Genomic DNA, 16764 nt, shown 5'->3' on the forward strand with positions numbered 1-16764 from the left:
CTTCCTTGTGTTGGGCAGACTAACTCGCCAACAGCAACTGGGTTAGTCATGATTTTAATTGTGATTACTAGGTCGAGTTATTGTTTGTTTGTGATTTTGTGATATTGATCAGGAGGGTACTGCTTGATTATGGCTAACTCGGACTCTATTGTGATTTCAATTTATCTGTTTGGCCATGTTTATTTTACCATTCTGTGATTAACTTTTCGTAATCGTCTGTTTGAGCGGCTGCTTAGTTAAGAATTAAGATAAGTGGGTAAAGAGTGGGAAGGTAAATGGTATTTTAGAAAATCATTGCATAATTTAAAATTTTTAAAAATAGAGTAAATAATTTAGATATTTAAAAATCGCTCGTTTAGTCACAAGACGACAACGTAAAAATTAATAATAGTTCGATTAATTTAGAATTTCAGTTTTTTTTAAAAAAATTATTTTAATTTATTCAGTTGAATTTCGATTCTCACGTCTTTAACGCCGGTGTCTGCGTCGCCTCCCTCTTGCTTCCGCACCGCCGCGCACTTCCCGATCTGTCGAGGCGCACGAGAGATAGTGGTTAGGGTTTCTCGATTGCATTTCCATATTTTCTCCTAAACCCTAGTGAATCTGCCTCTCTCGATCCGTGGTCGCCTGTGGTTGCTCTCTTCCTTTGGCCGCTTCCGTGACTCCCCGTTACCCTTTGGAAGTTTTTTTTTCAGCCTGGCATCGGGAAGCCCTTTACCGCATTCCCCAGCGTTGGGAGTTACTGGCTCGGTGGCTCTTTTCCACGCTACAAAAAACTAGGTCTGCGCATTCGAGTCGACCGAGATGAAAGACAAGGCGGTGAGCTCTGAAAAGAGAGGTACTTCTAGTATTGCTTCTTCTTAGATGCCATTCTGCGTTGTCTGCGTAAGAACGCATGCTCCCTGTTTCGATTTCTTTTCATATTTGCAGATAAGTTCAAAGGGAAACGAGCCGTGGCGGTTGATGCGGATGATGGTGAAGAGGAAGGTAGCATTGATTATTATTGTTGCTACGACTACTACTTCTACTATTTTTTCAGAACTTGGGATGACTAAGATATTGGATTTGGTATATGAGCTATATGCTTGATGAAATCATTTCTCCCCTTTTTGTGAAGAAGAAGAAGAAGAACAGGATGAGTATGAGCGAGATAGATTTATCGTGGATGACATAAAAGAGGAAGAAATTCAGGAGAGTGATGAAGAGATGCATAGTACAAAAAGGAAGAAGAATAAGAAGAAAAGGTAATGTAGCTTGAGGTTTCTAGGGTGACCTATTAGTAGCTGAATGTATCTTCTGTATGTTTTGCACTTAAGGCTTTTGGAGAAGAACTTTGTTCTTGATGAGGAAGATTATGAGTTGCTCGAGGAAAACAACACGAGTGGTTTCTGTCCACCCAAACCAGTATGTTTGCTGTTCTTGCTTCCTATTTGGATTTCATCTCGTGTCCTATGTCTTGTTCGAGTTGTTAACGATATGATTCTTTGCAGGGGAATGGTAAATTCAAGCGTCTAAAGATCGGAAGGGACAATGAATTGGAGGATCAACAGAAAGCAATTGGTTGGCATAGTCAAGGTGGCCGTTCAGCTGAAGAAAAACTTAAGATTAGCTTGTTCGGAGATGATGGTAAATATTTAAGTATTTTGTGCTAGCAATCTATGTTTTGTTGGGCTGTTATTGGTTGGAAGGGATTAGTCTTTTTTTTTTTCACCACACGCTGGTGGCCCTAGAGGATTTTGCTGATGAAGACGATCAATCAGAAGATAGGAACGTTCTTGGTGATGAAGATGAAATGGCTGATTTTATCGTGGATGAAGATGTGGATGGCGCTGGTGCCCTTGTGAGGTCTGATATGTTCCTCTTGAACTTTATCTTTTGAGAATACATCATCTCTTTTCTGATTTTCATAATTATCATGATTGTCAATTTAATTTGTATAGAAAATTGACAAAAGAGAAATCACACCAAGTGCTTTGCATTGCATCATCTACTTCACAAGAAACACTTGAGATATTTGGTGATCTTGACACATCTGTGAAAAAAAGATTGGACGATGAGTTTGAACCTTTTGTTCTTTCAGAGAATTGTATGACACAGAAGGATGACATTATACGAGAGAAAGATATTCCAGAGAGAATTCAGGTAACAAAGCAATTTGTTTGTCATTGAAATGTGGGATACTGTTGGGAAGTGCAGCTGCTTATAGATTAATTAACATTTTCTTATTCGTCTGATATTTCTTTTCTTGTAGTTGTATGAGAATACTACTGGGCCACCACCTATTGATGATCAGAATGTAGAAGAGGAGAGAAACTGGATTTATGATCAGCTTACCGATGGCAGATTCTCTCCTTTAGTTGGCTATGGTCAAGTACTCAATGATATAAATAAAGACAATATTGAGAATGTCTTAAGAATGATGCATGTGCAAAAACTTGATGTAGGGACTTTACTTCTATATGTTTCTGATCACTGATATCTAAGATTCACAAGAATGTGGATCGCTAATTCCTGTATTTTCACCCGCAGATTCCTTTCATTAGCATGTATCGCAAGGAATTATGTGATAGCTTGCTGAAGGATCTTGATGACAGTATGCAGGATGGTGACGAAATGAAAAGATTGAAGTGGCATAAGGTACTAAGGAAACATCATTCTAGTTTTTTGTGAAACAATTGTACAATCATCTTTAGTGGGATGATAAAGGATGTGCTGAAGGTGAATCTCATTTGTCTTTCAGATACTATGGACAGTTCAGTCATTGGACAGAAAGTGGTTGTTGCTTCAGAAGAGGAAGAGTGCTCTTCGTTCCTATTATGAAAAGCATTTTGAAGAGGAAAGCCAAAGAGTTGATGAAGAAACTGAAGAAACTAAACTCAATTTAAATAAAAGACTTTTCGATTCAGTTGTTTTGGCACTGAATGATGCAAAATCTGAAAGAGAGGTTGATGACATTGATGCGAAGTTCAATCTGTGTTTTCCTCCTTGTGAAGACGATACATATGATGGACAATTTAAGAGGCCTAAGCGAAAGTCATTGCACACTGTTTCCTATAATGCTAGGCTATGGCAGATTACTAACAAGTTTGGTGCTAGTCCTGAAACATTTGGGTCACTTCTTTCATCAGAAAAGGTGGCATATGCTAACAGATATTCTTATTGTTTAATAAAAGAAAACTATGTCACCATCTTTTTTTGTATTGGAATAGCCATCTTTTATGCTTGTTCTGGCTTTGCTACCACCTCTCTATGGTTTCAGTCAGGTTGTATTTATCTAATAATTTTATCTAATTTTTTGAGATATTAGGGGTAGCAAGTTTTGTTCTTCAACTATTAAACTACCTTTTCCCCTTTCAGATATCTAATGAAGTTGAAGATGACATAGAATCTCCTGAAGAAGTTGCTGCAAAGTTTACATGCTCTACGTTTGAAACTCCAAAAGATGTGCTTAATGGAGCTAGACACATGGTTTGATATTCCACTTCCTTTTTCTTCTAATATAAAGATGCTGCATACCTGTAATATTATTCTTAAAGCATTTTGGGTCCTTTTATATGTTGGGTTTTGTTCTTTGGCAGGCAGCTGTGGAGATTTCTTGTGAGCCTAATGTTAAAAAACATGTGCGCAATATTTTCATGGAGAAGGCTGTTGTGTCAACAAGTCCTACTCCTGAAGGAAATCTTGCAATTGATGCCTATCATCAACTTGGAGGTGTGAAATGGCTCCACAATAAGCCTTTAATTGAGTTTGTGGATGCTCAATGGTTGCTTGTCCAAAAGGGTGAAGAAGATAAACTGCTTCATGTCAGCATTAAACTACCTGAAGATGTCCAAATGAAATTATTGAGTGATGTTTCAAATTGTTTTCTGAGTAAAGGTGTCAGTAAATCTGGTCAGTTATGGAATGAGCAGCGGAGGATGATACTAAAAGATTCATTTCTCACTCATATTTTGCCATCAATGGAAAAGGAAGCCCGTTCATTGTTGACAGCTAAGGCAAAGAATTGGCTTTGTGTGGAATATGGAAAGCAATTGTGGAATAAGGTCTTGGTTGGTCCTTTCAAGAGGAAACACACTGATAGTGATTTGGAGAATGAATCTGAGGTAAGAGTTATGGCCTGTTGTTGGGGACCTGGAAAGCCAGAAACTACTTTTGTCATGTTAGATTCAGCAGGAGAACTGGTGGATGTGCTATATGCTGGTTCAATTAGTGTTCGATCCCAGGCTGTTACTGATCAACAGAGAAAGAGGAATGACTGCCAACGACTCCTGAAGTTCATGGTCAATCACCAACCACATGTTATCTGCATAGGAGCAACAAACATGTCTTGCAGACAGCTAAGGGACGACATTAATGAAGTATGCACAAAGTTTTTCATTTTGATCTTTTTAGTTGCCGGTAACTATTTTGGAGTTCTTTGTCGCAACCTTGTGTTCTAGTTTATGATTGTATTTTGATGTGTGCTATTGTTTGAAAACCTGCTGATGCCAATCCGAATTAGTTGAGTTCGTCTAGAATTGACTAAAGTCAAGTGGAATATAAAGTCACATTAGTCACAATTAGGAGTGAGATGTAAAATGGGTTTGATTGGCCAGAATAATTGGAGAATATTTGATATTTACTAGGAATTTGTATTTTTGGCTGCAAACTGATTGAATTGTTCTTCTGTATTCATTCTAAAGAGTAAAAGAGAGAATGAAACAAATTATATTAGTAAACAAAGCAATCTAAATTGAATTGTATATTATTTGCAAACAAAAAATCTAAAAAATTGAATAAAGCTTAAACGGTTACTATCTGAATATAGCCTTATAGATATTGTATTTAAATATGATCACTCTTTCATTATGCATTAATGGTGTACTCAAACATTATAAATTAATTAAATTGTGGCCTTGCATTGCCTTGTTAAGGAGAGCAAAATTTGACATGGACCTACCCTGCAACACATTCCTAATTTGTCTTTCCATTAATAATTGTGAATTGCCACATCACTAGTAAATTATCAAACTAGTGAAAGATGATGATGTGACATGCACAACAAGAAGATATTTATTTATTGGTATATGTATAGTTTTCACATGATTATTTACGAGTTGTACTTCATCATCATGATCTAGCTGTGTTATTCCAAATTATTTGAGGCTGGGGGTACATTAGAATTTATGGACAACTACATTGCAGTTGTAATCTTCTATTAGTGAATGCTTCAACTGATGTTTTCTTTGGTCTCCACCTATTCCTTACATCTTCAATACTAGTTGGTTCAAACTTGTCTATAACTGAATACTTCAACCAAAGATTTCTTTCTTTTACACCTTCGATGTTGGGTTTCTTTGGTCTCCCTCTATACTTTACACCTTCAACATCAATTCATTCGACTTGTCTTGTAGAATCTATTAATTGCCTTTCTACATTTCTGATTTTGCCTCACGCTAACAAGTGTTTCCTCTTTCCTTTAATTGTCTATTTTAAAATTGTTTAATTTTTGCAATCTAGAATTCCCTGATCTGATGTGTGATTTGAGTGGTATTGAGTTTTTCATTTATTTATTTGTTTTTATTTTGGCTGATGTCAATTCAGGTTTCAATTTCGTGTGATGTATACAATAATGCTTTGTCTAGTTATTTCTAATAACTATTTAAGAAAAATAATGAAGCAACATTCCCTGAGTTATGGGTTTTTTGAGTTATACAACTTGAATCGATGGGAATAGGAATGCATTTGTATGCAATTTTCATTCCCACAGGTGAGGTTTGGTGTAAAGTTTATAATGAGGAACTATGTAACCACATTTATATTGAAAAATTATTTCAACATATGAATTTTAGTTTTATGGCAATTAAATGCAGCACTTAAATTTCAAATGAGTGTGTTAGATGGAAAGAACCATCTTAAATGACCTATTGTTATTCCATTTTTTTTTTCAATTCCTTTCTTTTCTTTCTATTCTTGTGAATGTGATTCTTGATCATTAGACAGGACCTAATTTCTCTTAGATGGCAAACTGGTGGGCTTTGAATGGATTGATGGATTCTAGCAAGTTAGAATAAACCATATGTCATATATGGCGTTCACTATCTCCTTGTTTGCCCCGTCATTTGCTCCATTCTCCATCCTTTATCCATCCTCTCGCTCAGACTCTCTACTTCTATAATCTGTTCTGCGCTGCCTGTATTTTTTTTCTGATTGTAAGATTGTTGGGATTAATCAGATTTGAGGTTACCTCTCATTTTTGCAACAAATTTAGTTCATAATATTATATGCTGATAGGATATTTGCTAAATACAATGTAGACTCCTAAGTCCTGACCCATATGTTCTAGTAACTTCAGTTTCATTGTACTGTTACTTGTTACTTTTATTTGTTATGGCTTCTGAATTTTTGAACTTTTGAATGCTATCCAGTGACCTAAGAAAATTGTCAATTTAATGCTTTTAAAAAAAGGGTACTGCAGTGTGGTTGTTTAGAAGGTGGTTCATATAAATGCTTTACTGTTTTGAATTCTTTTAATTAGTGTGTTACACATGACGGAGTTTGATAAATTATTACACGCTCTTCAAATAAATGGTAAAGATTATATTCTATGATTCAACAGGTGCATGCCCAGTGGCCTTTATGTTTTTCTACACTTTAGATTTTATTTAAGACCTAAAGTCTTAGATCTGATTCATGTCATTGGATAGCTTATCTAAATTAGGTTGTAACTTAACTTGAAAACATTGTGTAGAAATTGCAGTATGGTACCCTATGTCAAATCATTGGTTTTAACAGTTTTTCCTACTACATACAAGTAAAAGCATTTATGACTTGATGTTAGAATTAAAGGTGCTGATGGATCTTTGCCAATTTGACTCAACCCAGATAAAAGTGAGCCAAATTGATAATTCTTGTTCGCTTTCAATTTGGTTGATATTAGTTATTACTTTGGTTCAGTTCAGTTTGAACCCAATGGACACCAAAAATATTGAAGTACTCATGTAGTACTTTTCAGGAAACATACAAGTTTAATATAGCAATATAAGTTGTTAACAGTTTTAATCAGCATAAAGAGTTCATGAAAAATACTTTACATCTACCTTGTAATATATAAGAAATGCAATTAAGATATAATATTTTAGACTTACTATTTAACAGGATACATGTTACCTACTGAAATGTTGTAAAAGTTTTATTAATCCTTTCAGGAAGAGAATTGTGCCTTTCTCAAGTTCTGTCTTTAGTAGTTTGTATGAGGCAGGGAAATAGGAAATACTAGGTGTTTGGTCATGCTGCTATTTCTTTTGTTGATTGCTATAGCCTCAAAAGACTTGGGTTTTAGCTTTTAGTTGTGTTCAAAAGGTTAATTGGTCAAAACTTAGTAAATTGAATTGACTTGGTCAAGGTTCAAGTAATCATTACAATTTCTCAAATGAGTTCATGTTTTGTCCATTGCAATATTGCATTATTGAATTTGCATATTGATAGTGGATATAACATATGGAATTTGATGAACCACTGGATTGTATGCAGATGGGGTCCTGTGGGTCTCTTTTTACAATAATGTTAATACCTAACATTTTTGTTTTATTGTCTTGTGGGTTATGTTCAAGATAATTGAGGATCATCCAAAAGAACTTGGTCAAGAATTGGAAAATATCACTGCTATCTTTGGTGATGAAACTTTGCCTCGTCTTTATGAGAACTCAAAGCTTGCTTCAGAACAACTCCCAGGTCAACCAGGTAAGGATTGTTTTCTTTAGAGATTTCACTAACTTCAAAATTGACCTTCTTAGATGTGGTTTTTCTAAAGGTATTGTGAAACGTGCTGTGGCACTTGGACGTTTTCTGCAAAACCCTTTGGCTGTGGTGGCTACTCTTTGTGGACAAGAAAAAGAAATACTGTCATGGAAATTTCATCCTTTGGAGCATTTCCTTAGTCCCGATGAGAAGTATGAGGTTGTTGAGCAGATTATGGTTGATGCTTCTAACCAAGTCGGTGTGGATATAAACCTAGCAGCAAGTCATGAATGGCTTTTTGCTCCTTTACAATTTATTGCTGGTCTTGGTCCACGAAAAGCATCTGTCTTACAAAAAGCATTTTTGAGGGCTGGATTTATTTTGAATCGCAAAGAGATTCCTATGGGAAAGATTCTTAAAAAGAACGTTTTCATCAATGCTGTTGGATTTTTACGGGTAAGACAGAGTGGGGTGGCTTCTTATAGTAACCACAATATGGACCTTTTGGATGATACTAGAATTCATCCAGAATCGTATGAACTGGCAAAGGATTTTGCCAAGTATATCTATCGCGATGATGCTCTAAAGGAGGCAAATGATATGGATGATATGCTGGAGGAGGTGATTGAACATGTTAGAGAAAATCCACACAAGCTTGAAGTGTTTGATATTGATGAGTATGCAAACAGTATATTTGACCAGTATGGAACAAACAAAAGGGAGACACTTTATGATATAAAGATGGAGCTTCTACAAGGGTTTCGGGACTATCGGGCACCTTTTAAAGAACCAAGTTGTGAGGAGGAGTTTGCTATGCTCTCTGGAGAAACAGATGATACCATTCCAGAAGGGAGAATTGTTCAGGTCACAGTGCGCCATGTACAGGAGAGTCAAGTCATTTGTGTATTTGATTCTGGTTTAAAAGGGATGGTGTCCTCTGATGACTTTTCAGATGAAGGATTTGATTATGAGAAGGTGCATGTAGGGGATATACTTACATGCAAGATTAAGCATGTGAATAAGAATAGGCACGTGGTTTACTTGACATCCAAAGCTAGTGACCTGCAAAAAGGCCCTTATATTGATAAGCGAGATCCTTATTACCACGAGCATAGAATTAGTATGGGCAGTGAAATGGTGAAGGTCCGGAAGAACAAGGAAAATGCGAATAAACCTTTGAGACCAAGGATGATTGTTCATCCCCGTTTTCAGAATCTGACAGCTGATGAGGCGATTGAGGTGTGCTTGATCAATTATATATAATAATTCACTAACCCTCTTGTTTACTTAAGCACTGCTTTACGTATTAAATCTGTGTTATAACTTACTATGGCAGTACCTCTTTCATAAAGAACCTGGTGAGAGTATTATTCGTCCCAGTTCCAAAGGGCCATTATTTTTGACGTTGACTTTGAAAGTTTTTGATGGAGTATTTGCTCACAAAGAAATAGCTGAAAAAGGAAAAGATCACAAAGATATGACAAGCTTACTTCAGCTGGGGAAGATACTAACAATTGATAAAGAGTCCTTTGAAGATCTCAATGAGGTAGCTGCATTATAATATTTCCCTCTTTGCATATTTCAACTTATCAATGTCAACCACTTCGTGGAGCTTTTAGTTTAGGGCAATTGTTAAGAATCTAAAGCAAATTATTGTAGCTTTGAAAGTGTCTCCAATCACATGCTTCATCACATATAATAATTACAAGGCTTTGGCTCTATTATTTTATATGTTTATATTCAATTTTGGATCAATTATGCATGAAATTTGAGATTATAAACTTCTGAACGAGATTTCTATTTTCTACTCTTCATTGCACTAGTAAAAAGGATAGATTAATTCTTATGTCTAGTATTTAATTGACATAAGACTAAATAATATTGTGTCTTAACTAAAAATGACATACTTGAACTTTGTTTAGTTCTGTTATCTTATCTTCTGAAAAGGCATCAGACAACATTTGCAAGTGACAGCGTTTAGATTTTGAGAATGAGGAACATAAAGAAACTAATACGAAGAGGACATGAGTTTTGCTTCTTATGGAGACCAAAACTTGGCGCACCTATTTTTGTTATCCAAAATTTTTTAGACTGAACTTCAGGTTGCCAAATGCTTTCCCATTCCAATATGCTGAAATGTTTTTTTATGCATTCCTCTGTCTGATGTTATATGAAATTTGTTGCTGCAAAATTGAAACTTTTGTCGTTTTTTTTAATTTTGCAATATAGGAATCTAATCTTTGGTTTTCCTACTTGACTGTGGTTGTGTCTTACACACCTTAGTTGTTCAACAATGATGCACTGTGAAACTATTTGCATGTTTTTTAAAAAATTCTGTTGGATAGTTTTGTGAGCTAACTTTCTAATGGGATCCGGTCTCTTGTCTTTTAGGTGATGCGCCGATATGTTGATCCACTGGTAACCCACTTGAAAAGCATGCTTGGTTTTCACAAATTCAGAAAAGGGAATCAGATAGAGGTTGATGATCAACTGAAGGCAGAGAAGGCAGCAAACCCAATGCGGATAGTGTACTGTTTTGGAGTTTCTCATGAGCATCCTGGGATTTTTATTTTATCCTATATTAGAAGTGCAAATCCACATCATGAGTATGTTGGGGTGTATCCCAAAGGTTTCAGGTTTCGGAAAAAGGATTTTGATAGCATCAATCGCTTAGTTGAATATTTTCAGAAGAACATAGACAAGCCACTACTTGGTGAGGGTCCATCTGTATGTACACTTGGTGCAGAGGCAACAACAGAAAATCCTAGATGGGTATCCTCTGGTGGTAGGGAATCTACAGGTAGTTCATTGTATCAATATCATTTTTGCTGATTTTGTTACTTTATGAAACCTACTAGTTCACCGAGTTGTGTGACTGAGCCAATGCCTTGGCTGATCAACTTCATGCTTTTGAAAGTTGATGTACTTCCCTAATGAATTATTTAAATTTAATCATTAGTTCTGTTGGGATTTTGATATTCATGGAGAATCTTCAGCTATATTTGGTTTTTTTTTTGACCTGTGTTCTTAACAACAAGTTGTTAAGAACAACAAACCGACCCCACCTAATTGGATAAGGCTTGGTTGTTGTTGTTGTTGTTACAACAAGTGCTACTATTTTTCAAAAAAAAATTACGTACACATACCTATAGTGCCCTGCTGTCTTCTCTTGGTCTGACAAGAACTAATTCTTATCCATTCACCAAGCCAGTTTGTACTGTAGATGCCACAGTGTGTTCTAGAAACTTTACATCAAATTGGGATGAAACTTTGATTTTTGTTCTGTCGGACCAACTGCAGTTATTAATATTATTTCTACCAGTAAAGAAGTAACTACTTGGTGGATGCAGAATTCTGAGTTTAGGACAAAATTCAACTAAGCTTTATTGGGAGGAGCAACGATTAAAGAGTTATTCATTGTTTGTTTTTTGGGTAGGGGTGGGGGTGGATACATATGAAATTTACCATCATTGACTAGCATGCTTGCATTGTTTGGTTGTGGTAATTGCCAATATCCAACCATCATCTGTATATCTATTATGCCCTGGTGCGAGCCATGCACTTTTATATAAATTGATTTCATAATTTAGCTAATATTTAGATCCTTGAAATCAAAATGACTGACTTGAATATTCTATTGTGTTGCTCCTGGCTTGCTTTTTTGGGAAATTGGGATTGTTTTATTAGCTTGATATTGTTTATTGTTTTGCTTTATATGTCCTTGACTGATTGTTTTGAACTAGAAGATAAATCAATAATGGTACTCTATATAGATGATGTTCATGCTTCTGCAGAGTTGCGGATTAATTTATCAATTATTAACGTCTTATGATCTTTTATATGTTTTGATCATCTTATTCTTGTTTTGTACTTAAATCATTAATGATGCATCTACATTAATTGGAGGTTCTTTTTGCCAGTTTGATTCTTAGATTCATGGTTTGATATAGCCGCCAATTTAACATAAATTTAATGCAGCTGATCTAAATGTTTCAGGCATATTCTTTACCTGTGAATGGTCTTTAATTAAAGGGCAAGTAGGTTACTAGGGAGGACATAAGCAACTTATATGGATCTACATTTTTTCTTAAAGTGAAGGGTTTTCTTTGAAATCTGTTTGTTTATATGTGTGTGTGTGTGTGTGTAATTAGAGACATCTAAAACACAATGCATTAGGTGATTAGTAGCATTTAACTGTTTATATATTTCAACACTTGATAGTTCTTGACACATTTTCTGTGAATTCTGGAAACAAAATTTTAGTATGATTGAATTGCTTCCACTCTGCAAATTATTATTGGTTGTTGAATTGTTCATTTCAAATTCCATGAGGTTTTGTTAGCTTACACTTGATAGTTCTTTGACACTTCATTTCAAATTCCATGAGGTTTTGTTAGCTTACTTCTTGACATGATTATTACATGCTCAGCTAGTTTGCCATAGCTTGGTGAAGTGGTCAAAAAAATCTGTCAGTGATTAAATAGTGACAATTCAAACTACTCATTTGATCTGTTATTTTTTGACCTGTTAGGTTAACTAGGCGCTAAGACATCGTAGATCCCAGGCATAAGGCATATGTACCTAGGAGAAGCAAGGCAAACTTTCAAAAAATCAAATATATGCTTTATATCAGTATCTGCAGCATACAAGTACATGCCATGTAACACAAAATGTGATTTAACACTTACATCGTTTATTAGTTTCCCTCAGTTCAAAAGAAATTCATTCGCAGTCACAGAAATGTAATTCTTGAATTCATATTTATGTAACCCATCAAAGAATCAGAGTCATATATTCCATGTTTTTTTGTATCATTAGTCATAACTGAGCCCATATAATGTTACATGACACTATTAGTCAAGAGCATCATTGTCACCATAAACCAGTTACAGTATACAACTAAGTTAGATAATCTAGAGGATGCAATCATGACTTTCAACATTCAAAAAATTGAGTTGTTAGGTGTTCTATTTTTTTTCTGCTCTTTTTTGAGGTCTAAGAAAAGATATAGGAATATAGAAAGAGATATGTGTATTATTTAGGCATATTTTTCTTGTGCGTTGAGCATATAATGCTGTCTCACCTGAACTACTAAATGTACCTGGGAGTGTGGCTCCTAGCACCATGGTGCAGCTTCTGAAAACACTGATTTTAAATCAAATTTTCTGTTGAAAAGATTAAAGGTTTTGATCATGAAGGATGAATATTGTAACATTATTTGACAACTCAGTGTAACTTCAGATGTATCACATGCATGTAACTTGTTAAAGAATATTTGTTCTCAATTTAAAGTGTATTTAATTACGGTTAGGTAACGAATATATCACGTATGGGACAATAGTGGTTAATCAAGTTGAAGTTATACTACTATCAAAAGAGATTTGTAGGCAGAAATGTTAGGTAGACCTGCAAAAAGAATAGTTATGCAATATATAAAGAAAATGAAATGATAAGAGAAGTGCTAAAGTGTGTGTCGTTGAGATAGATTATCCTTTATTTTATTGGTCTAATCACATGTTTTAGTCAATATGTTAAATCTGATGCTTCCCATCTAGGATTGCTTGAGAAAGGGAAGCATTTGACCACTAGAGCTTTCATTTCTAATCTTTATCAGGTACATACTTGGTTAAGGGCATTTACTGCCACCCTTATCTGGATTAGAATAGTGGCAATAGGTGAATGCTGCTCCTGAAATTCTATGCTGGATCGTCTTAGGGGCATATCAACCAGATTTACTTTGTTGATAGGGTTTATGCATTTTCTAATATTTCTCTCAAAAGTTGCTGATTTCTTTTGTACTTCCAGCTGAAAAGAGAATAAGATACTTGTGCTTCTGTGTAATTATTTTTGGAAGTCACTGTTTGACAAACTTTATTTGCTTCATTGCAAATAAATTAGTTACCCTTTATTGGCTACACATTTATGAGTTAATGTTGTCTTGTATTATTTATAAGTTTTACCATTGCCTGGTTAGTATAATTCTCTTTGTTGCTTTTCCTGGCAGATGGAAGATTTAACTCTAGAAATACTGGCAATCAACATGGTCATGATAGTGGGATACCTCGTCCAGAACGAGGGCGAGGTCGTGGACGTGGACGTGGTCGTGGAAGAGGAAGAGGGAATGATGTTGGTACTGATGGAAGCAACAACAGTGGTTATGAAGAAATGAAGGGTGACACTGCAGGTTCTGGCTGGGGTAGCTATAACATAGATGGCTCCAACAAAGGTGGCTGGGGTGGCGGAGATGGTGGTAGTGGCTGGGGTGGCAACACGAATGCGGGTACTGATGGTGGTGGGAGTTGGGGAAGTGTTGAAGGTAATGTAAGTGGCCAAGGGCGATGGGTTAGCTCAGGAGATAAAGGAAACAATAGTACTGATGGTGTCTGGGTTGGGAATAGCAGTGATGGCAGCAGTGCTGGTGGCTGGGGGAGTCTGGGAACTGGTGGTGATGAGTCTGCTGGGACTGGCAGTCAGAGGGGCAGTGGTGATGGTAGTTGGGGTGCAATGGATGATGTTGGTGGCCAAGGTGGAAGGGGCACTTCAGGAGATGTAGGATCAGGTGGTACTGATGCTGTCTGGGCTGGAAATAGAGGCGGCGATCGCTTCAGAAGTGGCTGGGGCAACCAAGAAACAGGTGGTGGAGTTAGAAACAATAGCGGGGATGGCCATGGTGAGAAGAATTGGTGTGGTGGTGGTGCTGCAACTGGTGGCGATAAGTCAGTTGTAGCTGGCAATTACAGAGGTTGGAACGGAAGAGGCAGTTCCAGTAGTAACTGGGGAGAAGAAGGTGGTGACAGTAGCTGCAGGGGCAGAGGCAGAGAAAGGAGTAGTGGTAGGAACAACGGTGGGCGGGGACAAGGTGGAAATGATATAACTGATCTTGGCTTGGTTGGTAATAGCGATGCTGCTGGCGTTGACGCCACTAGTGGCTGGGGAAGTAACCGACATGTGGGCAACAATAGAGGCAGTGATGATCCTGGTGGGAAGTGGGGTAGTGCGCCTGCGGCTACTGGTGGCGGTTATTCAGCTGGGACTGACAGTACTGGTAATAATTGGGGAGCAGTTGGTAATGATAGTAGCCATGGGGGCAGAGGTAGGAACAACAGTGGGTGGGGACAAGTTGGAAATGATAGTACTGATTCTGAATCTAATGGTAATGACCAAGGCAGGGGTAGCAACTATAGAAGCAGTAATGATGCAGATCTTGCAAGTGGTTCTTATGGTAGTGGTGACAAGTGGACTGGGGCTGGCAGTGGTGGTCGTAGCTGGAGAGGTGGTAACAATGGTGGCCGCAGGGGCCGGGGCAGAGCCAGGGATAACACTGACAGAGGTAGCACAGATGGCTGGGACACTGGAGGTGGCCAGGGCGGGAAGGATAAGTGGGGTAGTAATGGTGGTGGGGATAGGGGAAGTGGTTTTGATGACGTTATTAATGACATATCACTAAGCAACAGTGGTTTGGGTGGAAGAAGAGGCGGCGATGGTCGTTCTAGCTGGGGCGATGCAAATGCTGGTGGCCATGGGGGAAGTAGTCGTGGCTGGGTTGGTAATAACAGTGGTGGTAGTAACACGGGTGGCTATGGAAGTGGAAGCACTCAGGGTGGGAACAACAACGATGGCAATTATCAGGCACGTAGTTTTACTGATGGGAGCAATGATAAAGCAGCTGGCGCTAGTGGTGGAGGGTGGGGTGGCACTGCTAATTCTGGTTGGGGTGGCAATAACAATAGTGGCAGTAGCAAAGGTGGCTGGGGTGGCAACTCTGATGGTGGAGCTGGTAGTGGGTGGAGGATGGATAAAATCGAGGTGACTCAGATGTTGTTAGTCGATCTGACTGGTACCAGAAGTTGCATGTTGCTGGTGTGAATTTGCTTTGAGTTTGAGCAGTCTCAAAGAACATGCCTATTCAACCATTTCTTTGTGGCAACCTTGGATGTAATATTCTCTTTTGTCCTTTGTTCACAGCGTATCTAAGGTATTTTGTATGAACTCTTAATTTTTACTGTTTAAGTGGTGCTTTTCTCTCTTTGACCACAAGCTTGTTTCGTTATTTAATTAGATGTGATTATTATATTAGATATGAGATTTTTTTTTAATTTGGGCGACAGCTATAGAGTATTATGCAAATTTGAATTTTGACTTTTTTGATGAAAAATCTTTTAGATTTCACCCGATTATTGCTAGATCAAGTGTTGGAGTTTAAGAGTTCCTTTTGCGTTTACTGTATTATGATAAAACAAGATTCTTGTAAAAACGAACAGACCTGGGAAATGGACAGGGTAAGTTAATGTATGATCATTATTAAAGTAAACATACTCCCATGGTTGGTGCAGATGGTTTCTGTAGGGTATGCTATCAATAGATTTGGGGTCGATTTTCAAATGTAAAATATTCTGTTGGTTACCTCACCCTCTGCAGGTGCTATTATTATTAGGCGAATTTTTTTTTGTGATTTTATCTCATCTGGGAAGTGCGGGACTATTTTAGAGGGGTTATCAAAAGTGACGATTTCATCTTTTACTATCAATTATTAAAGTAAACATTTAAAATAAATTTATTTAAAGCTTAGTGTCGTTTGGTTTGACTGCAGTTATGTCTTAGTGGAGCATCTTGTTTTTTAGATTTATTTATGTGTGAAATGTGAGATCACAATCTACATCCAAAGATAGATTAATTGACTTGTAAGATTTAAATATCTTATTAATAAATAAAAAATGTATTGGAGCATCATGTTAAGAATTATTTTATTTTTTTGATTTACTTAGTGGATGAAATATGGAGCTGAAGCGCCCACTCATAAGGTGTGTCAGGCTATTACTTGCATTTTTTTATCTAACCTGAGTAATTAAATTTTTTTATATTTAATATTATAATTTAATTTTTTAAATTAAAAAAAATCTTAAATGACTTATGTTCCTACTTCGAGCGTTTGAAACCGAAAGTCTGAAATCTTCCGTAGCGCACCACGCACAAAGGAGACACGCAAGGTATTATATTTATTTATTTATATATAAAAACCATGTGAACTTTTGTCCCTCTTTTATT

The 16764-nt window shown here is 36.8% G+C and overlaps 1 protein-coding gene across 3 annotated transcripts; it reads left to right on the forward strand.

Annotated features, from left to right (window-relative positions):
* Nucleotides 1-483: 483 nt before the first annotated feature.
* On the forward strand, nucleotides 484-15746 carry LOC141829224 (transcription elongation factor SPT6-like). Of its 3 annotated transcripts, none has more exons than XM_074716643.1 (18): nucleotides 484-552; nucleotides 696-838; nucleotides 931-987; nucleotides 1118-1244; nucleotides 1317-1404; nucleotides 1491-1626; nucleotides 1731-1845; nucleotides 1941-2142; nucleotides 2252-2440; nucleotides 2530-2637; nucleotides 2741-3133; nucleotides 3358-3468; nucleotides 3579-4358; nucleotides 7593-7722; nucleotides 7793-8958; nucleotides 9056-9265; nucleotides 10111-10519; nucleotides 13724-15746. In XM_074716643.1, the coding sequence occupies exons 2-18, from the start codon at nucleotides 805-807 to the stop codon at nucleotides 15583-15585; spliced, it is 6117 nt and encodes a 2038-aa protein (XP_074572744.1). In that variant the 5' UTR covers nucleotides 484-552; nucleotides 696-804; the 3' UTR covers nucleotides 15586-15746. The 3 variants fall into 3 exon arrangements, with proteins under 3 accessions (XP_074572744.1, XP_074572745.1, XP_074572746.1); XM_074716644.1 differs by having other exon boundaries at nucleotides 1121-1244; XM_074716645.1 differs by lacking the exons at nucleotides 484-552; nucleotides 696-838; nucleotides 931-987; nucleotides 1118-1244 and having other exon boundaries at nucleotides 1314-1404; nucleotides 1733-1845.
* Nucleotides 15747-16764: the final 1018 nt, after the last annotated feature.

The sequence above is a fragment of the Curcuma longa genome, chromosome 5, assembly GCF_044706935.1.
Source record: "Curcuma longa cultivar G26 ecotype Majalengka, Jawa Barat chromosome 5, ITB_CL_G26_1.1, whole genome shotgun sequence".
NCBI lineage: Eukaryota > Viridiplantae > Streptophyta > Magnoliopsida > Zingiberales > Zingiberaceae > Curcuma > Curcuma longa.

Bases quoted from the DNA above. Each gene is read 5' to 3' on its own strand.
- LOC141829224 (XM_074716643.1), top strand. From the start codon at position 805: ATGAAAGACAAGGCGGTGAGCTCTGAAAAGAGAG. The intron at 1,627-1,730 runs GTAAATATTTAA...TGGTGGCCCTAG, and splicing joins TAGCTTGTTCGGAGATGATG to AGGATTTTGCTGATGAAGAC. The intron at 3,134-3,357 runs GTGGCATATGCT...TTCCCCTTTCAG, and splicing joins CACTTCTTTCATCAGAAAAG to ATATCTAATGAAGTTGAAGA.